At 42.7% G+C, this 13181-nt stretch overlaps 1 protein-coding gene across 1 annotated transcript in view; it reads left to right on the top strand.

Moving 5' to 3' along the window:
• Window positions 1–7443, top strand: part of KDR (kinase insert domain receptor) — a 37488-nt gene extending 30045 nt beyond the window's left edge. The window contains exons 22-31 of the mRNA XM_056558203.1: window positions 415–568; window positions 1096–1190; window positions 1293–1415; window positions 1511–1622; window positions 2403–2502; window positions 2608–2713; window positions 2805–2950; window positions 4089–4182; window positions 4265–4350; window positions 5519–7443. Coding sequence (XP_056414178.1) covers window positions 415–568; window positions 1096–1190; window positions 1293–1415; window positions 1511–1622; window positions 2403–2502; window positions 2608–2713; window positions 2805–2950; window positions 4089–4182; window positions 4265–4350; window positions 5519–5732 — 1230 coding nt within the window. The 3' untranslated portion in view covers window positions 5733–7443. The remainder of the gene's footprint in view (window positions 1–414; window positions 569–1095; window positions 1191–1292; window positions 1416–1510; window positions 1623–2402; window positions 2503–2607; window positions 2714–2804; window positions 2951–4088; window positions 4183–4264; window positions 4351–5518) is intronic.
• The last annotated feature ends 5738 nt before the right edge of the window (window positions 7444–13181 follow it).

Below are 13181 nucleotides of genomic sequence, written 5' to 3'. Positions count from 1 at the left end.
GGAGTCGTGACATCATGATCCCCCTGTCACCGTGTTCGGGAGCCGGAAGCCGCAACAGGTGGGTGCTGCAGCCGAGATGTCGGGGGTCCCCAGCGATCTGACATCTTATCCCCTATCCTTTGGATAGGGGATAAGAAGTCTAGGGGCTGAATACCTCTTTAATTAAACTCATTTGTATAAAACATACAGGCGATACAAGGAGCCTCCTGTACATCAGGTTGTATTTATGAATATGTCATAATATAGTTACCTGACCTGCATGTAAATGGATGCAGAGAACAGTCTTTATCACCTATCTATTATGAATAATTGAAAAATAACATCATGTTTATACAGATGGCTTTCATGCAGTGGGGAAAATTGGATTATCACCCAATTCTACATATTTATATATAAAAAATATTTTTTTTGCAGACTAAATCTGTGCGGTACAGACAGGCCAAGCATCATTACGTTGAAACTCCTAGGGATCTGAAGAAGCGACTAGACAGCATTGCGAGCAGTCAGAGCTCTGCAAGTTCAGGATTTGCCGAAGAGAAATCTCTTAGTGATGTAGAGGAAGAAGAAGGTAAGACTGGTGTGTGTACATATTATCTAATGGTATTTATGTGCCATTTGGTTAATTTGTAGTTTTAGGGATAGACAAGCAAAGTAGATGATAGATTGATAGTTAGCAAACAGAGGGTGAAGTAGTGCTTCAGAAAATTGTTCAAATGTTGGTGCATGCAGCTAATAAAGGCCCAGGTCAGAAGCCTTTTTCTTTGGATAGATAGATAGATTGATATATTATATAACTAGACATAAGAAAGATAAATTCTGTAGATAAACAGATGAGAAATACTGAAGATAAATATAAGAATGATAAATACTTTAGAGACACATATGCACAATGGATAGGTAGGTAGGTAGATAGATAGGCAGACGGTCAACAGACAAACAAAATTTGCATCAAATACTGCCAATGGAATAAAATTCCATCTGACAGAATACATTTTAGTTATATAACTGTATTGATAATTAATAGTTTTTGTGGTCAGATCATTATGTTTTACTATTGCATCAACCATATAACTAACATTATGAAATCTTGTATAGTTGAAGAGATTTGCAAGAGTCAGCTTTCTATGGAAGACCTTATCTCATACAGCTTCCAGGTGGCACGGGGCATGGAATACATGGCTTCCCGGAAGGTATACTTCATTTACATATACTAGAAGATCATTATCCTGAATAATATAGGCAATCAGGAGCTAAATAGCAGACAATTCAATGTCACGCTCTTTTATCTTCAGTGCATCCACCGGGACCTGGCAGCTCGTAATATACTTCTTGCTGACAACAATGTGGTCAAGATCTGTGACTTCGGTTTGGCACGCGATGTGTATAAAGATCCAGATTATGTTCGGAAAGGCGATGTAAGTTAAATACCATCCAAGACTGATCATGAATTTGGTTTATTTAGTTAATGTTCTTAGATTTTAAGAATTATTCATCTATTTTTCCTTCCAAGGCTCGGCTTCCTCTGAAATGGATGGCACCAGAGACTATCTTTGATAGAGTCTACACAACACAGAGTGATGTGTGGTCATTCGGGGTCCTGCTCTGGGAAATATTCTCATTAGGTGAGTCAGATTTGTTTATTTCCATGTCACCTGGTTGACAAAATTTTTTAATCATTTCCAGGAACACTAAGTCATGGTATCTGAACGATGGCTGTGTTTCTGAAAGTCAAGACACCTGGTACTTATGGCAACCTCTGTGTCTTACACATGAAATTAAAGATTCGATTTGGAACGTTTTGGTCAATAATTGTTTATTTTTAATATTATTTTAATGAATGATCATTCAGTATGACCAATAACTGGCCATTATCTGCTGAAAAGGGTGTCGCTTATGTTGTCTTTTTTCAGTGAGTAAAGGTCTGAAAATATGTGTGTAGATGTATGTATTATTAAACTATTGACAATCTGGCATGTGGATGATTTGTGAATGATCCAATGTAGAGTTGGTCAGATGTCAATAAAGAAAGAGATGAAAGCCATCACATCAGTATCTATTGCTTTTGATCCTCCTGATCCTGAACGAGCAGTTGTTGCCTATACAGCATAACAAGTAGCTTTCCCATCCAGCAACAAATGAAATAAAGCTTAACCTTTATTGTGTAGCATTAAAAACACTGTAATAAGTAGCAGGGCATTAGCCTGAGAGGTTCTGTGCTACTTCTTACTGTTGGTCGGCTGCATGGTGTGAGATCTTGAATTAATATATATTAAATTATTTAGCTCAAATTCCATATTCAGTTTTCTCTACTAAATGAATCGAATGCAATGAATAGTTATAAACAATATATAGCAAACATAGTAGATTGTACCTAAAACATATGACGGACTTGTTTATTACAGGGGGATCTCCGTATCCTGGAGTGCAGATTGATGAAGACTTTTGTAGGAGATTAAAAGATGGAACAAGGATGAGAGCTCCGGATTATGCAACAGTGGAAATGTAAGTTATTGGCACAGCAAATGGAAAATATCATTCACATTGGCGAAATTTTTGCTACTGTAATACGGTGTGTCACTATTTACTGACATGGGTTTGTCTTATCAGATATCAGACAATGCTTGACTGCTGGCATGGAGACGCCCTTCAAAGACCCACATTTTCTGAACTGGTGGAACATCTAGGAAATGTCTTACAAGCTAATGTCCAAATGGTAAGTGATAACTGGATAAAATAGCATAAAACTGGGGATATTGTGTGATAAAGTTTCTATATTGATAAAGTTTATTTCCTCTATTATTTAGGATGGAAAAGACTACATTCCCCTTACTGTGACTCTGAACATTGAAGAGGATTCTGGACTTTCTATGCCGACTTCACCTGTTTCCTGTGTGGAAGGAGAGGAAATATGTGATGGAAAATTCCATTATGATAACGCAGCTGGAATACGGTACTGACCTATTTATAGGCATTATACTCTACAATGACTGCACGTATTACTGCACAATGCATTTTAATAGTAAATTTATGAAGGCAACTTATTATCATATAAAGATTTTCTAAAATGTGATGAACTAAATAGACAAATAGTTATTTATATGCCTGTATATGCTATTGTTGGGTGTTCCTTCAATATCTTTAAACATATACCATGCTATTGTTTTTAGATTGGTAGTCTATTGTTAATGGGCAAATCTATTGCATACAGTTGTAGTCATTGGAACTATGTGCATAATGTTGGGAGATTTTGCCTGTGTATGTACTAAATGTTAGGGTACAATATGAGCATCACAAAGCTTGTCATACTAGGTCATACTAGTCTTATCGGTCAGATTAGATAGCTGTCAGCTGAACAGCTATCTTTCCTGGTCATACGTTCATTCATATGCACACTTGTCTCTGACTCTTCAGGGTATACAACAGCTTAAAGGAGTAGTCCAGTCCTGAAAAACGTATCCCCTATCCTAAGGACAGGGGATAAGTTTCAGATCGCAGGGGGTCTGACCACTGGGGCTCCCCGCAATCTCCTGTATGAGGCCTCGGTAGCCCGTGGGAAGGGGGCGTGTTGACCACCGCACAAAGCAGTGGCTGACATGCCCCCTCAATACAACTCTATGGCAGAGCCGGATTGCTGCCTTCGGTAATCTCCGGCTCTGCCATAGCGCTGTATTGAGGGTGTGTGTCGGCCGCCACTTCGTGCAGTGGTCAACATGCCCCCTTCCCACGGGCTGCCAGGGCCCCGTACAGAAGATCGCGGGGGGCCCCTGCGGTCGGACCCCCCACCATCTGAAACTTTATCCCCTTTTTTCTCTTGAATGCCCCTTAAAGGCTTTAGTTTGTTACGTATAATGTAAGTTACTGACAGTATCTCTGACAGTAGTAAAGAAAGTAGGACATCTATGGTCGACTTGACGTGGTTAAATTCAGTGATACAGGATAAAATAGAACTGTTTCCCATGAACATCAATGTGAAAGTATTAATACAGCATTTTACCTGTAGAACCATTGGTTAAAAAGGAAAACAAATAAAAAAGTTAAATATAAATAAAACATATTCAATTGTGGTAACCTGCACTCATTGTCTTTAGGCATGTCCAAAACACAAGAAGAAATAGCCGGCCTGTTAGTGTCAAGACATTTGAGGATATTCCAATAGAAGTCACAGTGAAAGTGTCCATGGAGGTAGGAAAGAACTTTTATTTTCCATCTTTGTTCCATTTCTTCACTTAGTATCTAAGCATTAAAACTCTTGATCATATTGTAGGACAACCAAACAGATAGTGGGATGATTCTGGCATCAGAAGAGCTGAAAACACTGGAGAACACACAAGATGAAGCTGTGTTATTTAGGTACAGTAAGTCATTTGCAAATGCCCAACTTTTTTGGTTATATTAAAAGTATCATATTATGTATTCTTTAACAAGCGATATTAAAGAGTAGCTATCATTAACTAAACTTTCCCTAATCCCCCTCCCCATCTGTCCATGACACTAACTATCTTTATCCCTGTATTTATTTTAATGTAAAAGCCCATTTAAATACCTTTTTAAAAGAATCTTCGGTAGCTCAGTGTTGAGCTGTGTGTGAGGGCAGGAAGTGAGCGTGGCCTGGCCGGCCGGTCATCTGAAGCCTGGCTGCCCGGCCTCTGCCCATCTTCCTGTATGCTCACATGCTGCAATGAATGAAAAGGGGAGAGGCATGGATATTTAAATTACGCGCCCCGTGCGTGCACGAACACTGTGCTCGCTCTCTGCCTGTTTCATAGGACACGCATTCCGGACCACGCTGGACCACGCTGCCCGGCCAGCAGTGGTCCATACGTGCCCGACATGAGGGGGTGGGGGGGTGGGGCAATGATTCCTGAACCATGTAGGGTGACACCTAGTGGCCAGGATTTCAAATTTAAATTAAAGAGTGAAAGAGAGATTTTTTTTTTAATGACATATATTAGAAACATTTTTATTTAGGCATAATCTATTTAATAAAAAAATGATGTTTAATCAGAGTACCCATTTAAAGGCAATTCAGGACTTCGGTTATATTGCTTACATGCAGATTAAAATGGATTAGCTATTAGATCCTTGCAGTTCTGCATTTATCTATTGGTTTTATTGTTTTTAAAATGCATGTCACTTTAATGTTTTATTCAAGTGCTTGTGATGCATCTATCTTACATCGGGTATTTGTGGATGTTTAAGTCTATCTCAAGACCAGCTCCCTCCAAAAGTGTATGCAATGTTATAATCGGCTGGTCCTTTAGTCAATACTTTTGTAGAAGAAATCTTATGAGGCTGGATGCCTATCCTGCATATCCTGCAGGCCCTTCTGCCATCAGCCTTTTCTAAATTCTGTCAGGAAGGTACAAATCTGGTATATTTTAATTTTGGAAATACATTTGAAATAAAAGGGATTTTGACTGCAACAAGGGTGTCTCTCAATCTGCCACCCACTCATTGTTTGTCAGCACTGCTCTTTTTTGTAGCTGCTTAACTAACGTTTATTCTCCTATTATTTCAGATGTTTAAAATCCAGTAAAAGCAAAGATTCCGTCACATCAGGATCTTCCAACCAAACCAGTGACTACCAGTCTGGGTACCACTCGGATGAAACAGAAATTGTTACTGACACCAATGAAAAAACTCAGCTTCTCCAAAGGGAGAGTTCATCGGAAATATGCTACATGGAAAAAAAACACCACCAGGCTGTCCTCCAGTTGACCACAGAAGTGTAGGAGCTTACAACTTACCTTTCATAATGTACTAGCACAGAAGACTTACTGGAATTTTGTTCTACAGGAGAGACAGTACCATGGTTCTGCATGAGCTTACCTTGATCCAGTGTTATGGTTCTGAAGAAAATACCAAGACCACGTCATGGTTTGGCAGAATATGTACTTAAACATATTAACAAGAATCATTATACTGTTGAATATTCAGGGTATGGACTTTTTGGGAACTTATACTTCCTATCTGGACACCGAGTGTCTGACTTTGGGTTTTCTGAACACTGGATGGGTTGTCATTGTACTTGCCCTTATTCCAATGATGAAGTGACTGGGGGTAGGCTTACAGCCTTTTGGCTGCACTATGGACTAAGTAAACTGACTCACACACATCACGGTGATGTATATAATAGTATTATGTACTATTTTGATTGTACCTGACTAAGAACAAATGAATGTCCTATTTAGAGAACATGATGTAGTGCTGCATCAACCTTTCTCTAATAGGAGTGTGTAATATACTTATCTTAAAGGACTTCCTTTGAGGGTCCAAGAACAGGAGTCAGCTTTTATACACTGGGTACATGTTTCTATGAATGTTACTTTTTGTACATTAAGCGATATACATTGGTCAGCAAAGGAAATGGTACAGTAGATTACACTATATTCCATATCATATGACATCACAATATAATAATTGTATATTGAACATTACTTATGGTGTCAGAAATGGGATGGATGGAGTCCGGTCTCAAGATTTTATTAGATGGTAGAACTGACCAATGCTGCTCCTACAGATACCTTTCAAAAAGATCTTTCAAATGTTACTAAAGTTTATAGGTTGACAAAATGTGATCTTAACAGTTTTATAAAGCTAACCTGGGTGACATGCCTGACTTAGGCATGACTTAAAGGTAAATGTGTAGAAGGCCTCCTACCTACCTTATGCTATTTATGTAATTTATAATGTGTCTTCTTATCTGACAGAGGGGCTTTTGGGCCACCATGGGCACCAGGGCCAAGGTGGGGCTACAATGTTTGCATTTGCTATAGCTACACTGCTGTCTCTCAACATAAGTATTATTTTGAAGTATTTATGTATTAGTAACATTAAACTGTAAAATGCCTTTAAGCCAGCATTATTTCAACCTTATGACATGTTTTAGATTCTTGGAAAGTGATACAAAATATCTTTAGATGTGAGGGAAGAGATTGCATGAAGACAATGCCAGTTTTTATGCAGCTTTGTGTCTGACTACAATTGACCATATTGTCAGCATATCGTTAAAGCTCACCTTTACTTTACATTAGTGACCATATGATACACAAGTTACATATAAGCATTAAAGGGGTATTCAGGGCAAAAACATTTTATCCCCTGTCCAAAGGATAGGGGATAAGATGTCTGATCGAGGGGGGGCCCGCTGCTGAGACCCCCCGCGATCTCCCTGCAGTACTGGCATTCTATGCGGGTGCTGAATCTCCAGTTTCGGAAACCTACGGGTTTCCGGGATTGGGGACGTCACGCCACACCCCTCCATTCATGTCTATCACATGACACGTCACGCCCCCTCCCATAGACATGAATGGAGGGGGCGTAGCGTGAAGTCACGTCCTCAGTCTCGGAAACCCGGAGGTCACGTCCCCAGTACCGGAAACCTGGAGGTTTCCAAAACTGGAGATTCAGCACTCGCATAGAATGCGGGTGCTGCAGGGAGAATGCGGGAGGGGGTCTCAGCAGCGGGCCCCCCTTGATCAGACATCTTATCCCCTATCCTTTGGATAGGGGATAAAATGTTTTTGCCCGGAATACCCCTTTAAATTAAAGCTGTCATACACATTATGAGTTTTGTCTGAAGCAACCAAATTAGACTGGCCTAACAGATAATGTGTTTGGGTTTTCCCAGTTGTTCCCCAACAGCAGATTCGGGGGCGAGAAGGGTTACATTTCAGCTACCTAATCCTTATATTCTTAGGAGGATAAACTATTGTAGCAGCGGTTTTCTCTTCTCTCCCCATTGAGAACACATGAACATAAACTGACCAGTGTATAGGGGGATTGGGAGAAATAGCTGTTGGATGAACACATGTTCGGCCAACAGCTATTATATGTATATTGCCAGAAAAGCCCCATGCAAAATGAATTGGCCCTCATGTATAGAACTAAGCAAGTGTGTCCTTGTCTGCACTAGATTTCATATCCGAGGCCAATTGCATTCAGTTCATTTTTCATGACATTGCAATGCAACTGAATATCAACATTTTACTTATTTATAATTCAATGTAATAAAAGAAATGTAATATATTATATTTATAAATATGTTTTATTTGTATATACCATGAGAAATGGAAATATTTTTTTCAGCAGTATTAAAGCATTAACGTTTTTTTTTTACCATCATACTCTCTATTGTTTCACTCTACGTGATTTCCTGAATGAATACAGATGTGATACAATGACTAACATGTGATAAAACCTACAATTATCTGAAAGAACAATAGGAGTTTGGAGTGGGAATCTCAAAATGCATAATGTCTGACAAAAGAGAATAATTGTTTGCATTCATGGATAATTAAAACACTCTCAGGTTAAGATTTTTTTTAGGGCATGAAATTAACATTACTATTTGAGCACTATATATATTGTATGTGGGTAGCTTAAAAATGAGCTTTGAGGGCAGATATAGTTACTCTGAGCCATAAGTGTATCCAGCAGGAAGGAGAAGTTTAAAGGGGAACTCCGGTGGGGGGGAAACTGATCAACTGGTGCCAGGAAGTTAAACAAATTTGTTAATTATTTCTACTTAAAAATCTTAAAGGAGTAGTCCAGTGGTGAACCCAGTGGTGAACAACTTATCCCCTATCCTAAGGATAGGGGATAAGTTTGAGATCGCGTTGGGGGGTCCGACCGCTGTGGCCCCCTGCGATCTCCTGTACGGAGCCCAGACAGCCCGCAGGAAGGGGGCGTGTCGACCTCCGCACGAAGCGGCGGCCGACACGCCCCCTCAATACAACTCCATGGCAGAGCCGAAGCGCTGCCTTCGTCAATCTCTGGCTCTGCCATAGAGATGTGTTAAGGGGGCGTGTCGGCCACCGCTTCGTGCAGTGGTCGACACCCGCTATCTGGCCGGAGAGCCTGGCCCCCGTACAGAGAGATCGCAGGGGGCCCCAGCGGTCGGACCCCCCGCGATCTCAAACTTATCCCCTATCCTTAGGATAGGGGATAAGTTTTTCACCACTGGACTACCCCTTTAATCCTTCCAGTACTTAGCTGCTGTATGCTCCAGAGGAAGTTGTGTAGTTCCTTTCAGTCTGACCACAGTGCTCTCTGCTGACACCTCTGTCCATGTCAGGAACTGTCTGGAGTAGGAGAGGTTTACTATTGAAATTTGCTTCTACTTTGGACTGTTCCTGACACAGACGGAGGTGTCAGCAGGGAGCACTGTGGACAGACTGGAAAGAACTACACAACTTCCTCTGTAGCATACAGCAGCTGATTAGTTTTCCACTGGATAACCACTTTAAGTCCTTCTTTTATATTCCCTAGTCCCTTTTTATTTAATTTCTAGCTTTGGCCAAAAAACTGCATAAAAACTTTGGTGACATTTGCAAACATTATAAGGGGCTAATCCAACTTTACATATTATTTAAATGACCTGTGTTCCGTATAAAAAAATTGTTTTATTCCATTTTGCAGCCTCTGGTGCCCTGATTCCACTGTTATTATTTTGTTACTATCCCCTTTCCTACACTTTTTGGGTGGAATTACCACCATAGCAACCATAGCGGCTGCTTTGGGGCTCACAGGGTCAGGAGGGACCATACAATATATACCTAGGTTTGAAGTGTAAATTTGCATATAATTATAGCAGAATTTGCATATTTTTGTCTTGCTACTGCCATAATTTAGGGCATATTGTGGCAAAACTACAAAGAGCAAAACTACAAACCAGCAGCTAAAAGTTTGAGGACCTTTGATGTTGTCATTAAATGTCCCTTTCGGCTCTAGGTACAGCACAACTGAGGAGGAGGAGGTAATGAGGGTAGCAAAGGAATTTTGTGAGGAAGGGGGATATGGAGACAAGTTTGTGGGAGGCCTGAGCAGCAGTAAATGTGAGAGAGGTTGACTATAATCAGTCTATGTGAGTCTATGTGGCCATGTGTGGCAGTCTGTATGAGAGGGTGACTTTTGGTCTAATCTAGGGTCTGAATTCAGTTTAAAGTCTGGTCAAGGGGCCAATATTTTTGTAGTTTTGCCCCTGCTGTGATCTTAATCTCCATACTCAGGCACTATTATATCCTGAGTGTGTGATAGCATTGGGCAGTGCTGTTTGTACAGTACTGGTGGCATTTTGGGCCGCAGCAGGTACAGTATTGGCAGTAGCAGCAGGGTGACAGCGTAAAGGATGGGAGTTGCAATAGTGGGTGGGGATAGTTGCAGAAGTTAGGGGCCAAAATGTCTTAGTATAGTCAACATTCTGCTGGAGAAGTTGTCAGATTAGTTTGGGCTGGATGGAGAAAAAAAAAGAAAAGAGAACATTTACAGTCAGAGAAGACGTCACCTGTGAGTCTGTATTGTGTGACTGCGTCTGAGCAGTATAACATGGGGAGGGGGAAACATTTGCTATGGACCCAGCCTTTCCTAGTTATTAATAGTTTGTCTGTGATATAGGAAAATTACTATTTGGTTCACAATCTGCATTTTTTTGTTGAATGGTCAAGTGGGCATGAAGTTAATTTCAGTGGTTGGACCCCCACGATATAGTTATCCCCTATCCTGTGTATAGGCTTTCACTTTCGAAAAACTCCTTTAAAGTAATGTACATTATCCTCTTAGCCAGTGATTCCCAAACTTATACCCTTCAATTTTTTTTTATTACTCCCATTACTCTTTCATTACTACTAAAAATCTAGGTGTTGGGTATATGGTATATTGTGGTCCATATTTGCTCACTGTTTTTCCTAGCATCTTTCAGAAAAATTAAATTAATCCATGCCCAATTTAAGTCTTCTCTAATGTCCAGAGAACTCCAAGGTTATAAGGGACCCTGGATGGGAAGTACTGAGCAGAATAAGTATCCATGTAAGTACAGCCCATATAAATGTATGCTCCTGCATATGTTTACATTTTTTTTTTAAAGATGTTGTAAAAATTACGACCGTAGAAGAAACGTGAATGTTTGGCCGTGCCAAAGATTCATGTGTATAAGGGAGAGATAACAGGCAGCAGAATGAATGTTTGGCTAACAGTTATTAAAAATATATAGCCACCTTTAGGGCAGAAAGACGAAGAGGACCCAAGAGAATTGCAGCTGGGAGGAAGGTGCCAAACCCAGGAACCCAGGGAAGAGGGACCTATAAATACCACACATGAAAGCACCTATGCAGAGAAAGGCAGGGGAGAGGGGGATGATTGCCATGAAGGAGTCATGACTCCTATGTAACGGTATTTCTTAAAGTTTCACCTATGTAATGTTGTCCTTCCGGAGGGCAGCATAACATTGGGACACACATGCTTTTTCAAGTGTGCAGACGCTTCTTTACTGACAAATACAAATAAAAAAAATGTAGGCACCCCTATCCTAACTTTTTAATTTACAGAAACAATTATTATTGTGTCTGTAACTGTCACGATTCGGCAGGCTGGAGGTGGATCCTCTGTGCCAGAGAGGGATAGGCGTGGACCGTGCTAGTGGACCGGTTCTAAGCTGCTACTGGTTTTCACCAGAGCCCGCCGCAAAGCGGGATGGTCTTGCAGCGGCGGTAGCAACCAGGTCGTATCCACTAGCAACGGCTCAACCTCTCTGACTGCTGAAGATAGGCGCGGTACAAGGGAGTAGACAAGAGCAAGGTCGGACGTAGCAGAAGGTCGGGGCAGGCAGCAAGAATCGTAGTCAATATGGCAATAGCAGGAGGTCAAGTACACAGTATGGACAAACACAGTAAACGCTTTCACTAGGCACTAAGGCAACAAGATCCGGCAAGGGAGTGCAGGGGCAGTGAGCAGATATAGTCTGGGAGCCGGTGGGAGCCAATTAAGCTAATTGGGCCAGGCACCAATCATTGGTGCACTGGCCCTTTAAGTCTCAGAGAGCTGGCGCGCGCGCGCCCTAGAGAGCGGAGCCGCGCGCGCCAGCACAAGACAGCAGGGGACCGGGACGGGTAAGTGACCTGGGATGCGATTCGCGAGCGGGCGCATCCCGCTGTGCGAATCGCATCCCCGACGGCAATGACAGTGCAGCGCTCCCGGTCAGCGGGACTGACCGGGGCGCTGCGGGGAGAGAGACGCCGTGAGCGCTCCGGGGAGGAGCGGGGACCCGGAGCGCTAGGCGTAACAGTACCCCCCCCCCCTTAGGTCTCCCCTTTTCTTTGTCCGGTAACTGCCTCCCCTGGGATGAGGACACCAGGAAAGAATGGAGGGTTTCCTCAACGGCAGGCAGTACAGCAGGAGTGGGAATGGGGAGGGAGGGCAGAGGGCGAAGCCTGGCACGGGGCAGTGTGACACGAGGACGGGGGCCATGAGGAGGCACTGAGGCTTGCCTGACGGGACTGGGAGGGGGGGAGAGGCACTTCCTATGGCAGGCAGAGTCCCAGTTCTTGATCTCTCCTGTGGACCAATCAAGGGTTGGGGAATTGTGTTGAAGCCACGGTAGTCCAAGGAGAATTTCGGAAGTGCAATTGGAGAGGACCAAAAACTCAATTTTTTCGTGATGAGGTCCGATGCACATTAGGAGGGGTTCTGTGCGGTAACGCACGGTGCAATCCAACCTGACTCCGTTGACCGCGGAAATGTAGAGCGGCTTGACGAGACGGGTCACCGGGATGCGGAATTTATTCACCAAAGACTCCAGAATAAAATTCCCAGAGGCACCAGAGTCCAAGCAGGCCACGGCTGAGAGGGAGGAGTTGGCTGAAGGAGAAATCCGCACGGGCACCGTGAGACGTGGAGAAGCCGACTTAGAATCAAGAGACGCCACACCCACGAGAGCTGGGTGCGAGCGTGCGTTTCCCAGACGTGGAGGACGAATAGGGCAATCCACCAAGAAATGTTCGGTACTGGCACAGTACAGACAAAGATTTTCTTCCCTACGGCGATTCCTCTCTTCCTGGGTCAGGCGAGACCAATCCACTTGCATGGCCTCCTCGGCGGGAGGCCCAGGCGTAGAATGCAACGGAGACTGTGGGAGAGGTGCCCAGAGATCTAAGTCTTTTTCCTGGCGGAGCTCTTGATGTCTCTCAGAAAAACGCATGTCAATGCGGGTGGCCAAATGGATAAGTTTTTGCAGGTTGGCAGGAATCTCTCGTGCGGCCAGCACATCCTTGATGCGACTGGATAGGCCTTTTTTAAAGGTCGCGCAGAGAGCCTCGTTATTCCATGATAATTCGGAAGCAAGAGTACGAAATTGGATGGTGTACTCGCCCACTGAAGAATTACCCTGGGCCAGGTTCAGCAGGGCA

The sequence above is a fragment of the Hyla sarda genome, chromosome 1 (genome assembly GCF_029499605.1).
Source record: "Hyla sarda isolate aHylSar1 chromosome 1, aHylSar1.hap1, whole genome shotgun sequence".
Classification (NCBI taxonomy): domain Eukaryota; kingdom Metazoa; phylum Chordata; class Amphibia; order Anura; family Hylidae; genus Hyla; species Hyla sarda.
This window is presented reverse-complemented; position numbering and strand designations above follow the sequence as displayed.